Source organism: Tenrec ecaudatus, chromosome 5 (assembly GCF_050624435.1).
Source record: "Tenrec ecaudatus isolate mTenEca1 chromosome 5, mTenEca1.hap1, whole genome shotgun sequence".
NCBI classification, from domain to species: Eukaryota; Metazoa; Chordata; class Mammalia; order Afrosoricida; family Tenrecidae; genus Tenrec; species Tenrec ecaudatus.
The window spans coordinates 107,225,692-107,241,464 of record NC_134534.1 but is presented as its reverse complement, the minus strand read 5'-3'; the positions used below and the strand labels follow the sequence as shown (position 1 = coordinate 107,241,464).

General features: G+C 39.0%; 1 protein-coding gene across 2 annotated transcripts in view; it reads left to right on the top strand.

Moving 5' to 3' along the window:
* Nucleotides 1-15,773, top strand: part of IARS1 (isoleucyl-tRNA synthetase 1) — a 154,125-nt gene that overhangs the window by 22,988 nt on the left and 115,364 nt on the right. For both annotated transcript variants that reach the window (XM_075549828.1, XM_075549827.1), the window contains exons 2-7: nt 784-906; nt 2,105-2,261; nt 2,501-2,620; nt 6,104-6,186; nt 9,162-9,279; nt 12,698-12,845. In XM_075549828.1, coding sequence (XP_075405943.1) covers nt 788-906; nt 2,105-2,261; nt 2,501-2,620; nt 6,104-6,186; nt 9,162-9,279; nt 12,698-12,845 — 745 coding nt within the window. In that variant the 5' untranslated portion in view covers nt 784-787. The remainder of the gene's footprint in view (nt 1-783; nt 907-2,104; nt 2,262-2,500; nt 2,621-6,103; nt 6,187-9,161; nt 9,280-12,697; nt 12,846-15,773) is intronic.

The window sequence follows — 15,773 nt, the reverse complement described above, 5'->3', positions numbered from 1 at the left end:
ATGGGCTAATAACGGACTTATGTACTTGATCTGCCCTGGGCTGGTATGTTAGTCCAATACACTAGAGAAACAAATCCAGGGAGACTCATATGTAAGGGAAAGAGCTTTATATACAAGAGCAGTTGAGAAGACTCAACTCCACTCCAGATAAAGTCCTTAAGTCTGATATTAGCCCATATGCCCGTTACTAATCTATAAAGTCCTCTTCAGACTCATGAAACACATGCAATGACACCGAATGCAGGAAGATCACAGGCCAGTGGGTGCAAAGTATTATGGATCCAGTGGTGGTGGAAGCATCTCAGCACTGGCAAGGGTCTCCATGTGGCTCCTTCAGTTCCCAGGGCATGGGGTCTATCAGTGTAGTGCCATGTGTCTTGTCAGTAGAGCCGTCTCCAAGACAGTGAGCACAGAGAGGTCTCCTGCCTCCAAGGAGGAAATATAGGAATTCCCAGAATCCTCAGGGGAAGGCCATGCCCACACAAAGGCCTCATTGTCTGTGACCTGATTGACAGACTAGAGTCCACCCCTTCTTTCTTAATCATCTCAAGTTCCAAATTGACACCAGATTATGTGACTTTTGCAGCTGGGAAATTTTCTTAATGTACAATTGCTTTTTATATAAAGCTCTCTCTTATACACTATGAGTAGCTATGAATTTCTTTCTCTAGTCAACCCCGACTAACACAAGCAGTAATTTTTAAAACTATGTAGTATACATAGCACTATGTATGTGTTATTCCTGACATCTCCTGAAAACAATGCATTTGATTTTTCTTACAGCAAAATGGTTCACCAAGTTCCAGAAAACATCAGTTTTCCTGCTGAAGAGGAGAAAATCTTGGAATTTTGGTCCAAATTTAATTGTTTTCAGGAAAGCTTAAAGCAGTCAAAACATAGACCACGGTAAGCAGATTTCTATGGCCCAAAAAAAAAATCTCTTTACTCGTTTTTGTATTCCCAGAGTTTTATAGCCCTATTAATGGGTACCAGCAGTATATGCCAAGGGAATTAGTTCTAAGTTAGTGGTAGGTTCAGTTTCTTTAATAGGCCATAGTTTGGATATTACCCTCTTTCTCTACAACTTTGTTATCACTGCTTCTGTTTAGACCAGGGGTGCTCACACTTTTTCAGCGTGCTAGCTACTTATAAAATGACCAAGTCGAAATGATCTACCAACCGCAAAAATGCTAAATATGTATTTATATATTACATTTATTCATAAATGCATTGAGAATTCTTTATATGTATAATATATGTTTATGTACCTTGCATAACCGCATGAGTCCATTTTTGTACAACACAATTAACTATGTACATTTTTGGTCATTACCTGAGTGTAGTCTGATGACTTGCACTGAATGGACTGATCCAGGGATGCATAGTCGGACAGTAGGGGTGACAGCAGCACACTTCCAAATGATCCTCAGTCGTGGTGGAACGGTACTTGGACTTAATGACCTTTATGTGGGAAAGGCTGACTCACATAAATAAGTAGAGCCGAATCATGCCGTCAAGGAGGGAGCACATGTTCTCATGTGTGGCACTCCCTCTGCGAGTAAGTTCCAGAACTGTTCATGCGCTCTGGACTTAAGCTGAATGTCGGCTTCTAGTGTCAAAATCTCCCATTCCGTATGAAAGTGATACGTTTCTGTCTTCTTACTTGGTCCAGCTCCCCCACTCATTTTAATACCCTTTCTTACATTTAAGGACAAAAAATAAAAGCAAGTTCTAAAAATTGGCTACAACTTAGCTTGTCAGTTTTGCGGCACTTAGCGCAGTTGTTTGCGCATGCGTTAGACACGTAAGCTTGCATCTGATTGGCTGTGCTGTATATCAGTTAAGTGACGGCATTGAGGATAGGCTTCCGTCTATTTTTTTAATGCCATGCGATCTACCCACACTACATTTGCAATCGACTAGTAGATTGCGATCAACATGTTGAGCATCCCTGGTGTAGACCCTTACCATATACTTAGTTTTTAAGAACTTCTTGCCATTTTCTGATTCCATTGTGACCTTAGCTATCCGTAGAAAAATGATTTCCTATATCTTTCTTGCTTTAAAGTGACTTAATGTAATGAATTTTTATGATCTGTTTTAGATTTACCTTTTATGATGGACCTCCTTTTGCAACTGGATTGCCTCACTATGGACATATACTGGCAGGGACAATTAAAGACATAGTTACAAGATACGCTCATCAGAGTGGATTTCATGTTGACAGAAGGTTTGGATGGGATTGTCATGGCTTACCTGTGGTATGTTTCACTCTGTAGCCTTATAGTGTTGTGGTTTTTGTTTTGTTTTTTAAAGCACTAGATTTTACATTTGAAAATATAATGGATTTTGAGTATATGACAGACTTTTATTTTTATAAAGATATCACTTATATGCCATTTCCTGAGAACTGACTTTTTAGGTCTGTTTTAATGTCTAGAATTGTACAGTTGTAATCATTTAGTTAGGCAAGGATGTTAACAGATTTATCACATTTCAGGAATATGAAATTGACAAGACACTAGGAATCCGAGGACCAGAAGATGTGGCTAAGATGGGAATTGTGGAGTATAACAATCAGTGCCGTGCAATTGTGATGAGGTATTCTACTGAGTGGAGGGTATGTGGAGTTTTGTTATTTCCAGGAAATGAATAAAAATTTCAGTTTCTAAATAATAACTGACAGGATTTTTATTCCTTTGTGAGGCATGGTACAAGGGAATTAACTCTCTGTAACCAAGTGTTTATCAAAGAACTGGTCTTTGGCTTCCTCTTAAAACTCTGTTTCAGTTTTAACTGATTTCTCTGCTTCTTTGGCTTTCACTTTTTAATCATATACCTAGTCAGAGGATATGAGAGGATTCAGATTTTCCTAGAAAGCAGCTTAGCTTGAATATTACAATTCAAAAATCCGGATATTAAAAAAAGAAAATTGCCATTTAGACCCATTCTTGTAATAGTAATTTGACTCCTGTGTTGTTCTTATCTTTTCTTATCTTGAACCTTCCTGTTCCTTTTGGAAGTGTCAAAGAACTGACACAGATCTCTAGCCCTCGCATTTTTAGGGACTTTAGAACAAAGATCCTCAGCTCCCCCTTTTTTCTCTGGCTTTCAGATTCTATCTGTTGTGTTAGATTAGTCTGTCTGAGGTGAAGGATGCCTGCCCTTCCCCACATCTCCAGCTCATCAGTTCTCCTCTATTCTACTGTACGCTATTCTGCCAATGATAGTATTCTTACAGTGTTCATGCGGTTACCCTCTTGATCAAGTCAGACACCACCAGGTCCTCAATCATTCTTAAGGTCTTTGTCTAGTGTCTTTTCACTTCTTTTATTTATTTTTTGTGTGTGTGTCTTTTCATTTTGACAAAATTTCCCTCACATCTTACCTACCGATACAAATAGGGGATCGATCTATATTATATTGATTAGTATATTATACTGATTAGTATAATATAGTCTAGTCTCCTTTTTATTTTTTGATTTTGACAACTTATTGATATTTCAGTAAAGACCTTCATCTCAGTCATTTCTCTCTCTCCCATCTTAACCCTAGATAAATATTTCATTTTGGTCCAGAAAAGTATATGTAGAAGAGAAATAATTATTACTCTAACATAAACAGTAAAATGAATACAAATGGATAGTTTGCCTAAGTTAAGTTTATATGTATTGATATAATTGAGTCATGTAAGTAAGAACAAATATTTCTGTATATTTCCATTGTTTTACTTTGGCTTTATTTTAAATTTAAGTGTAAATGAACAAAGTATTAAGAACCTACAACCAGCTGCTTCTCAGGAGTATCTATTAAAGGAGCTCAGTGGGCAGTTGGAACCAGCAAAGCCTGAAGTGTTCTCCAAACTTGACATTGTAAAAATTTCAAGAAAATCATTATATTTTATGCTTGTTTTTTACTATGCCGCTAACTGTCACGTTCAGGTATCAGGCATCAAAGACCAAAAAAAAAATGATAGCATTGTGAATAAGGGGGAGTGCAGAGTGGGGACCCAGGGCCCATCTGTGGGCAATTGGACAACCCCTTGCAGAATGGTCATGGGGAGAAGACGAGCCAGTCGGTGCAGTGTAGCAATGATGAAACATACAATTTTCTTCTAGTTCTTGAATGCTTCCTACCCCTCCAGTATCATGATCCCAATTCTATCTGACAAATCCGCCTGGACCGGAGGATGTACACTGGTACAGATAGAAACTGGAAACACAGGGAATCCAGGGCATTCTCATGTTTGAGCCTCTTGTTGCAGCTGTCTGGTTGAGGGTCCTTTTCACTGACCTTCCACTTTTCTCAAGTATGATGGTGTTAACGAGGAGCTGGTCTCTCCTGGCAACACGTCCACAGTATGTGAGAGAAATTCACGCCAGCCGTGCCTCTAAGGAGCATTCTGGGTGCACTTCTGAGACAGATGTATTTGTTGTTCTTGCAGCCCATATGCTTTCAGTATTCTTTTCCAGCATGATTTATGATTCTTCTTTGATCTTCCTTATGTCCAACTTTCACAAGTAAATGATGCACCTTTTTCCTCAACGTAGCATCCTTGTTTCCCGATACTTTAAAGAGATCTTGTGAAGCAGATTTACCTAATGGAATGCTTCCTTGATCTCTTGACTGCTTCTTTCATGAGCATTGACTATGGATCCAAACAAGAGGAAATCTTTGACAACTCCAGTCTTTCCTCCATTTATCATGATGTTCCCTGTTGGTCCAGTTGTGAGGATTTGTTTTCTTCGCATTGAGCTGACATCCTTACTAAAGGTTGCAATACTTGATCATTATCAGTGAGTGCTGAAGTCCTCATTTTCAGCAAGCAACATTGTTTCCTCTGTATATCAGTGGTTGTTAATAAGGCCTCCTCCATTCCTGATGCCACATTCTTCATACAGGCCGATTTCTCTGAATGTTTGCCCAGCATGCAGGGTGAGTAAGTACAATTGTGGAATATAGCCCTGACTTTAGCTGATTTTAGCCATGAAGTGTTCCCGTGTTTCATTGGCACACCTGCCCCTTGATCCAGGTGTGAGCACAATGAAGTATGTTCTGGAACTCCCAATATTCTTAGGCTATCCGTAGTTTGTTGTGTACATTTAAATTTTTTGATGTTGGTTAATATTTTAAAAGAAACAGCTTCTTCACATTCTGCTGGAAATAATAAAAACCAAGAGAAGCACTTTCAAAATACTGGTTTACTTTGGTAGTTAGTGGTTACTTTTTTTAAGACTCCTGAAGGTAGAAAATAATAATCATTCGTAATTTATCAAGGGTTCATGAGGGTAGGGGGTGGGGAGGGAGCGATAAAAGAGGAGTTGATAGCAAGGGCTCGTGATCAGGTATCACAATTCCTTGTCTTTTGTCCGTACGCTCTTCTAATCCCTAATGTTCCTCAGTGTGTCTTCATAACTTAATTCCTTTGAAGAGTACAAACCAGTCAGTTTATAAAATGTTCCTCCATGTTTGATGTTTCTTCATGACTCAGTTTAAGGTTTGCATTTTTGGCAAGAATGCTTCTGGTGTGGTGTTGCCCCTTTCTCAGTGTATCCTCTCACAAGGCATGTTGATAGTCTCTGGTAATGTTTACTTAGTTTGCTTCGCAGAGTGACTATTTGGTTTCTCCTTCATTACAATTTCCCCTGTGTAAGAAAGTGTTCTGTGGACATTTCTCACTATGTCGATATGGTTTACATCGATAGGTGGTTCTTATCAGCAACAGTGAACCTTGTGGTGGTGCTCTTGGCTATATTTTAGCCCCTACGCGCAGTGTTGATAGATCCAACCCACCAGTTTCTCCAGGGGAGGAAGATGAGGCTGTCTACTCCTCCCAAGACTATAAAGATTTGTAATCTTGGAAACCCAACCGAGTAGTATAGCATCATCTGCATTTAAAGAATGCCAAGAAAACTTGTCCTTCATCTATATAGTGTATTTTCAAAAGTAAATGTACTTGAACCATTGATTATTCTGTTTCCTGAAATAATCATGTGTTGGTATTAGAAGTAGAAAATAAACTTGGCACAATAAATACCGTTGCATGATAACATTCTAATATTTGTATTTTTTTTTCTTTTTTTTAATATTTGTATTTTTAAAGTCTACTATAACCAGACTTGGCCGGTGGATTGACTTTGACAACGACTACAAAACTCTGTATCCACAATTCATGGAATCTGTTTGGTAGGTTTATTTGAAATTATAAATACTCTATTTTGTTGTATTATTTAGTAGAGAAATGTTCATTTAGTAGAGAAATGTTCTAGCATGAGTCAATTTGTTTTCAGGTCCACAATCATTTATCTGAATACTTCAGAGCCATGTATGATTTTCAGTTGGGGCATTTTTGGATTCTGGAAAGGTAATAGGGTGTTCATATAATTTTGTAGTACCATATGTTAGTAGCCCCAGCAAGCAGACCAACAACCTGTAATCAAGTACTTAAGTATTTCTGCAGCAGAACACATATTTACATTAAAAATGAATAAAGTTATAAATTGCTTGCTATCAGTTGTAAGTTTTGTGTTTTGTTAAATTAGTTTATATAGTTAGGGAAATTTCGTTTTCAGAAGTGTTTTGATTGTGTTTTCCAGTTAAGTCTAAGAAATTGTGTACTTCAATTTAACAATCAGGCATTTTAAAATTTGATGAATGTTTCACCATAGTTACAAATGAAATTTCATGGTTTACTATTGTAAGGAGCCCTGGTGGGCTAGGCGTTGGGGCTGCTAAATGCAAGGTTGGTGTTTCAAACCCACCAACTACTCTGTGGGAGAACGATCAAGCTGTTAGCTCCGGTAGAGAGTTTTGCTCTTATAGAGATTGAGGCTACTATAAATATTTATGGTCTTGAGAGCATTGCATAGGGTCAGTGTGAGTTGGAATGGTAGGATAGGTTTGGTTTCTGATATAGCAATTAGAGCTATTCTCAGTTTTGGTTTAGCTTGGGTCTTATATAATCTGCAAGTTATTACTTATTAACAAATAATTAGCAAATAGATAACCATTAATGTGGTTATAAAATGCCGTATGTACATAACTAAGCCACTTTTGAGGAAATTTTACGTCTTAAAAAGCATTCATAAAGTACAAGAGAATTGCAATGCTGTGCTTATTTGTATTGCAGGGTGTGTTATTTTGTAGGTGCTATTACTTTTGCTACCTTCAAATATAAATATTTACATTTCTGTTAGTTAAAAGCTGCTCCACATATTTGGACTGTTATCTTTGCCTTTTTGGAGTTAGTACTAGATACTCTGGAATGATTCCCAGATTCTCTGACATTTTCCTGTAAAACAGCAGTTCTCAACCTTCCTGATTCCATGACCCTTTAATACAGTTCCTCATGTTGTGATGACCCCCCCCCAACAATAAAATTACTTTCGTTGCTACTTCATAACTGTAATTTTGCTACTGTTTTGAATCGGGCGACCCTGTGAAAGGGTCCTTTGATCCCCCAAAGGGGTCGCAACCCACAGGTTGAGAACCGCTGCTGTAGAAGCCTGTTCTGTCTCATGTACTCAAAGGTGGGAAACTCAACAAGTTTTCTGACCAGCCAGAGAATTTAGATGGGCATCGCCGGTTCATTCAGCAACTAGGGTGTCATGATTAGGATATTTTTAAAACCTGGTTTTATATTAAACATCTGAGAAAGACGATCCCATTTATATTGTGAATCGGGGCTACTTAGCATGTGCTGTAGCTTGGATTGCTAAAAAGGTGAAGCTAGCACTTAGATAGCCATTCTCAATGTACTTAAAGCGTTTCTTGAATCAGAAGGAAAACAGTTTTTAAGCCTCTTGGCATTAGAATGTTAGTTCTTCCTGAGAAACTTGTTGGCTTATAAATAAGGCACACATACTGATGTATATAAAAAATAGTAGATGATGCCTTTCATAGTACTAATATTAGTTAGTATGTAGTTTGTAAGTATGAAAAGTACTTTCATGTAATTTTCTCCGTATACACCAGAGAGCCCCATACATTAGTGAGAACATTTGAGGTGAGAGCAAGTTGTTGTGACTAGTTTAAGATAATCCAGCTAATTTTATGGATGGTAGATATTTAACATTATATCCTCGATAGTCTTCTATGAATGCCCCAATATCAAAGAGTATCATATAAGAATGATGTTAAACTTATTTGAAGACACTTTTTCTTTTTCAGTTTAAATCAAAAGAGTAGCAGGAAAATATGTGTTCATTGCTTCATTAAACAAATGAAATGGAAATAAATTATTCTACCAAGTACATAGTAACCAGAATATAAAAATGAATTAAATAAGGGGAAAATTAAATAAAGGTGTTTTGATCAATACTAGATCCAACTGGAAGATAAGAATAATCACAAGAGTGGACTGGGTTCATTTTACCACTTAATTTTGCAATTTCTTGTTATATTTCGCAAAATGCAACATACTTGAAAGGTTAATGAAAGTTTTCTTGCTGTGAGATAGCTGTCCGCTCCTAACCCAGATAGGTTTGTGGTTTGGGCTTTTTAAATTGTTGTAAAATGACCCATTAAAATTCAACTTAAATACTACTTCAAGAAAACTGTTTAAAGAAAACAGACACCCAAACTTTCTGCGTCATCTAGATTCCGACTCAGAGCAGCCCGATAGGCCAGGAGAGAGCCCCCTGTGGGTTTGCAAGACTGAAACTTATGGGAGCAGAGCCCATGGAGTGAGCTGGTGGCTTGACTTGCCATCAGGACTTAGATTTAAAAGAACTATGAAATTACAACCGTCATTACCCTATTGGTGAAAATGTATTTGGGAGCATCTCTTAAACATGTAAATATGTTTAGTGATATAGGTGTATACTTTATGTAAATGGTACGTAACTGTTCGAAATTATCTGTCAATTGCTTTTGTCAGTCAACATATCATTAGTATAGTTCCATGTTAGTAGATATTGGCATTTTATTTTATTTTACGTTAGCATTTTAAATACCTATGTCATGTCCCCTTATACTGATTTGTAATTTACCAACTGTTTCATGCCCCCCACACCATTGTAGACAACTGCTTTTTATTTTAGGTCTTTTTTTATTCCCTCTAAAGTTTAATTCTTTTGGTAGGCAGAAACTATGAACAAAAAGCAGTATCAATTTTTGTAGGAACGTTGGTATGTAATTATTGAAAACTCTTTTCTTGCTAGGTGGGTTTTCAAGCAACTCTATGATAAAGGCCTCGTTTACAGAGGTGTGAAAGTCATGCCGTACTCCACAGCATGTAGCACTCCGCTTTCCAACTTTGAGTCTCACCAAAATTACAAGGTATGTGACACGCAGAGACATCATTTGAGATTAAATTACGGGGTGGGGATTGTGGTTTGTATTCCCAAGTGGTCCCCCTTGTGAATGTTTCACTTGACTATTCAGTTTCTGCCAGTTCGTACTTAGAAGCTGGTAATGTTGCCAGGGCTTTAATCTGTTTAGAGTGAATCGGTTACATCTTGGATTGTGTTTTCAGCCATGATATATAACAGTACATACACATAATACTAACCAGAAAAGCTCATTTGAGCCTTCGTTATATCAAGGTATTTTATTTTTAACAGTTTTTTTGATACATAATTCATGTGTCATACAATTTAGTGGCTTAAATGTATTAAAAAGCATTATTCACCCTCAGGGAGAGGGACATGTCTGATCAGAACACACGGGAGCAAATGAAGGGGGTTGGAATAGAGAGTGGAGCACATCCTGGCCCACCAAGCCTTGAGGATGATATCACTGCTCACAGAGAGGACCATATGGCTGGCCCCACTGCGAGACGCAACATCCCTCACTAACCCATAACGCCACAGGGGACAACACTGGAGACACCGTGTGGGAATTGCGCCCCGTCTGATCCCACCGCACTAAGGCAAACACTAAGGGCATGGAACAGAACAGCAAGGGGAACAGAGCAAGGAAGTCCTGAGGGAGCCATACCCTATCAGATTCGACCAGAAAATATTTATAAAGGTCAACAAAGAGACCTTGAACTATTTATAGGTTTTTCTGTGTGTGTGTGTGTGTGTGTGTGTGTGTCTGTCTGTCTGTCTGTCTCTTGGGCTTTTTGTTGTGGTTTTGTTTTCTTTTGTTGTTTTGTTTTGCTCTGTCTTGGGCATCCTATTATCTCTGTAGGTCTATCTAGATAAGATAGGCAGGACAAACAATCTGGAGGAGAAAACAATGGGACTGATGGTTCTAGGCAGACATGGGAGAGGGGGAAGTGGGGGAAAGAAAGTGGGTGTTAGCAACCCCAGGGACAAGGGAACAACAAGCGATCCAAACTTGATGGCGAGGAGGGTGTAGGAGGCCTGGTAGGGCTTGATCAAGGGCAGTGTAATGGAGAGGAATTACTCAAACCCAAATGAAGATTGAGCATGATATTGGGACAAGGGGAAATAGAGCAAAGAACTAGGAGGCAAAGGGCATTTATAGAGGTCTAAATACAGGCATGTAGATATTTAAATATATTTATATATGACAATGTGGAAATAGATCTATGTGCATTTATTGAATGTACCTTTAGTATTAAGATAGCAGATGGACATCGGGCCTCTACTCAAGTACTCCCTCAATGCAAGAACACTTTGTCCTATTAAACTGGCATTCCATGATGCTCACCTTTTGAAGACAAAGTGGGTGCATAAGCAATTGTGGTGAAGAAAGCTGTTGGTGTCCAGCTATCACAAGATATAGCATCTGGGGTTTTAAAGGCTTGAAGATAAACAAGCAGCCATCTAGCTCGGAAGCAACAAAGCCCACATGGAAGAAGCACACCAGCCTGTGTGATCACGAGGTTTCAAAGAGATCGGGTACCAGGCATCAAAGAACAAAAAATCCTATCATTGTGAATAGTGGGTGTGTGGAGTGGCGACTCAAAGCCCCTTTGTAGGCAACTGGACATCCCCTTACAGAAGGGTTGTGGGGAGGAGATGAGCCAGTCAGGGTGCAGTGTAGTATGATGAAACATAACAATTTTTCCTGTATTTCTTTAATGCTTCTTCACCCCCACTATCATGATCCCAATTCTACCTCAGAAATTGGGCTAGACTTGGGGGTGTACACTGGTACAGATGAGAGCTGGAAACACCGGTAATCCAGGACAGATAAACCCCTCAGGACCAACAATGAGAGTAGCGATACCAGGAGGATTAGGATAAGATGGAGTAGAAAGGGGGAAGAGATCACAATGACCTACATATAACCCTCTCCCTGGAAGATGGACAACAGAAAGTGGGGGAAGAGAGTCAGACAGTGTCAGGCATGACAATAATTTATAAATTATCAAGGATTCATGAGGAAGGGGTTTGAGGTAGGAGGGGAAAAATGAGGAGCCGATATCAAGGGCTCAAGTAGCAAGCAAATATTTTGAACCCAAATGTACAAATATGCTTGACACATGGCTGTATGTGTGAATTGTGGTAAGAGTTTCACAAGCCCCCAATAAAATGATTTTAAAAGGAAAAAAATCAAAAGTATTGTTAACTCATTACCACAATCAGTTTTAGAACATTTTTTTCATTTTTGTATCCATTATTTTTAACACTCCATTTCTCCAACCTCCCCTGTCATAACTCTAAAAAATTATTAATCTAGTTGCTATTTGTGTATATGTACCTATTAAGAATTTTATATAAAGAAAATCATTAAACAGGAAAAACTCCAACAACATCAAAACATGGAAAGCTTCAGTTCAAAATGTAGCAGAAAATAATACAAGCTAGATCAAATTAGTAATGAGTCAAAAGAGAAAACAAATAATATGGATTAGTTTCACTGTTGTCACGTGGGGTCAATGTGATCCAAATCAATTGATGGTAGTGGGGCTATGTACTTAGGTATCTATAACAATAACATTGTCTTGTATAGTCTGTATGTTTTTAAACCTTAAAAACTGCTCCTTCTGAACCGTGCTTTTTATGTTAAGCATTTCAGATTGGTGAATGTTTTATGTGTAAATAACTTGAAATTTGTCAAGCTCTTTTTTCTTGTGGCATTTCATTTAAGTTGTATTTTGGTCAATGTTGGGTTAGTTAATACTGAATACTGGTCTGTTATATTTTCAAGTAAATGGCATTTCTGTTTATTCTTTTAGATGTATTGGGTAAAGTATAGCTCTGTTTTCCAAAACATTTTTTTTTAACCTATTCTTCACGGACTTAAACAATAGATCAATTTAATCATGGACTCTCCATTATGTATGCCCTTCCTCTTGATAAATAAACAAAGTTACCTGATGTTTTAAAATGGTTTATATTTTGTCTACTAAAACCAAACGCAAGTTCATTGCCATTGAGTCTATTCTGACTCATAGGGACTCCATGGGCTGGAGTAGACCTGCCTCTTTAAGGATTCCTGGGTAGTAAGTCTGTATGGGAGAGGAAACCCTGCATTTTGTCCACTGGAGAGTGAGGGGTTTCACCGCTGATTTTTGGTAACCAGCTCAATGCAGAACCCACGATGATTCCAAGGTCCCTTTGTGACCACCACAGTAACTCTTAATATTTGAATATTAAAAATATGTTTTGAAGTTTATGCTTTCTGTTTACTTTTTCTAAATTTGCCCCAAAAAAGTTTTCAAAAAGATTTTTAAGTGGTCAGTGTATTCTGAAAATGGGCTTGTTTCATTCTTCAGGGAATAAAACATGTCTATCTTGATGCTATATTTTGTAAAATAATTTACCTCTATTTATTTCAGGATGTCCAAGATCCTTCCGTATTCGTAACTTTCCCTTTGGAGGAAGATCCAAATGTATCTTTAGTTGCTTGGACAACCACCCCGTGGACTCTGCCTAGTAACCTGGCCCTCTGTGTTAATCCTGATATGCAGTACGTCAAAATTAAAGGTAAGCATGAGCCTGGGTACTTAGGAGATCAAAGTTACATTTCATTTGGGAGCAAAAACAAAATGCTTTGATATATGTTTCACTTATCAGAAAAACAACCTCTAAAACAGCCTTTTCCTTTCTGACGGAAAAAGTACTGGAAACAAAAGAGCGTAGAAATATAAAAAGTGGAAAATACAGATTTCTGGTTTTTGCCCAAGGTATCATAAACAGCATGTATTACCTTGGGATATCTCTAGTCTTGTTGCTTTTCTTTCACTTTTCGGTGGTTTTCTGGACCGTGCGTGCTTGAACTGTCAGCCCCCGCAGCAACTTGTTCTTCTCTGTCCCCGATATTCATTCACAGCGTTAAAGTTCTGGTCCAGCAATCTTTCTCTAGGAAGTTAAATGATGTGGAAGAACTTAGTGGTCTCCTTGTACCCCCAGCTCCTCGTCAGTCTCTCTTGCACACTGATGAGAACATTAAATACACAGGGTAGTGTGGTTCAGCCTGTTAGTGCCCTCTGAGTGCGAAGCTGATTTATGTGCTCTTTCTCCACAGCGTATGTGATGCATTTCGTTTCTTCAGCCCCCACTTGTCAAAGGCTTCTCACCTTCCAGTATAGTTTTTGCCAAGGTCCTTTCCTGTAGGCGTGCATTTTGGACGTCATGGGGTTGTGGAAAGACAGGGAGGCGTAATGTACGCACTCCTCCATCTCTGCCAACATGTCATCTGCTTCCTCTTGTTTTTCATCAAAACCCCTGACCCGTTTCTCCTCAGTCTGTGCTTCCCTTAGCAGGTACGCAGGCACTCCCGTGGAGGCAGCAGGTTGTACTTGGACCATGGCCACCTAGAGTCTGGGCACTGGACCCACCCCTCTCCCTGGAATTACTTACCCAGCCCTGAAGCCATGAGTATAGCTGCCCCTCTGTCCTGGAAAGTTTCTGGTTTGCAATGTGTTTTACATATCATGCCCCAATTACAGGTGAAGAATTAAAAGTTCTGTAGGTACCTGTCTTAAGAAATACGTGACTACAGTTTTTCTAGGAGAGTTACCATATTCATAAAGAGTTCTTTTCCTTAGAGATTTATATGAAAAAGTATTGGTACTTTTTGAACATTCGTACCGTCAAGTTAAGGAAGAATTTTATTTTTTGGGTGGTGGTGGTGGTAGGAGGGAATAGAAAAACAAAAGAGCAACCTGAAGCCATTAAAACCTATATTTTAAGTTATTTTGATTCATAATACCTGTGCTGGCAAGTAAAATATAGTCTACGAAAATGGAAAGAATTCATTATATAATTCTTGGGAATTTTATAGGACCAAGAGTGATCTTTTCTAGGAAGAAACGTGTCTGTATGAATTCTTGGTCTGAGTTTTGCAGCTGCTTCTCAGGAGCCTTGGTAGAATAGTGGGCCAAAGTGGGATTGCTCACCATGAAGCCACCAGTTTGATCCCACCAAGCATTCCACAGGAAAAGATGAAGCTTTCTGTTCTTCCGTAAATCTTTACGGTAGAACCCACAGGAGTTCTGCTCCTGTTCATAGGTTGTTATGAGCCCGAATTGACTTGATAGCGGTGAGTTTTTTCTATTCTCCAGAACACATACCATGAAGTCTTCACAAGTTAGTCTTGTACAGTTGCTTCTATAGCAAGCCTTACTGCTTTAGGAGCCCTGTCTCACGTCATTTACGTGTTTCTTCTGGATGGTAAATATTAAGCAAAATAATATGCTTATTATCAGTAATAATATTATAATATGCTTATATTTATATCTGGTGATGGCGTGAAAGGGAGATGATGTCAAGGAATCCATGTAGAAAAGTGTGTGCAAACGACTGTGGTAGCAATTGTACAGTTCCACTTGATGCGATTGAATTAGGAATCACAAAAGTATATGCTCTCCTGATCAGAACATTCTTAGAGGTCAGTGAATCGCAGCCTTATTACAAGCTGTTTTTCACTGACTGCAATGGCCTTTGCAGTGATTCATATATTTCTTATTTTTCTTTTAGTTACCTGGTTATATGACTTGTTTTTAGTATTAGTTGTCATCAGTTTCACTGAAGCTCATAGTGACCTCCTTTACAAAGTAAATGACTCCTCATTGTTTTCAAGACTTTGGCCTTTTGAAACGTAATCTATCAGCCTCTCTTCCAAGGCCCTCTTAAAGATTTGAATAGCCAGTCTTTAGATTATTAGTTGAGTGTTTAACCAATTGCATCATCCCTGGACATTATAGGATAATCTAGATTTTTTAGTGTTTGGAAATACATGATCTTTTCTTTCTTTTATTTGAAACCCCTTGTATTATATTTCACATGGTGATTTGTACCAGATTTTCACCTCTTAGCATATGTACCATAAACATTTCCAATGAAAAGTTGTTTGAAAAACAAGGAAATTCATTACTCACTCTTCATAATGGGGAACCATTTTTAATATTTGTTGTTAAAAATAATGTATGGGGGACTGGTATCATCCCTGCCCCCCAAAAAAAATCAATTTCACGAGTCCTAGCTGAGCTTTCATAGTGTGTTAGTCTGGGTTGACTAGAGAAACAAATTCAGAGACACTCGGGTGTTTAAGAGAACGCGATGCCACTTGCTCGCCACCAGCTCCTTTGCTCCCCGGCCTGTGCCCCTCCCGCCCAACCCTGCTCTCCGGCCTCACCCGGCCGGCGGCCGCTGCTCCGCCGCAACTTCAGCACCTGGCCCAGAACCATGCTAAAGTAGCCTGCTGGGCGCTTCTGGAGGAATCGGGCAGCCCCTCTCACTCCTGAAGAACAGCCCCGTGGTGAGCCGCCTGCCCCTCGACGATACCTCTCACACCCCTGGAGGAGCCGCCGGCCTGAGCCACATCGAGACAGGAGCCCACGTGAAAGGGTCCCGCGGACCCCAGCAGCTGCCCGACTGCTTGAAAGGTTGCAACGTGGTGGTCATGCCAGC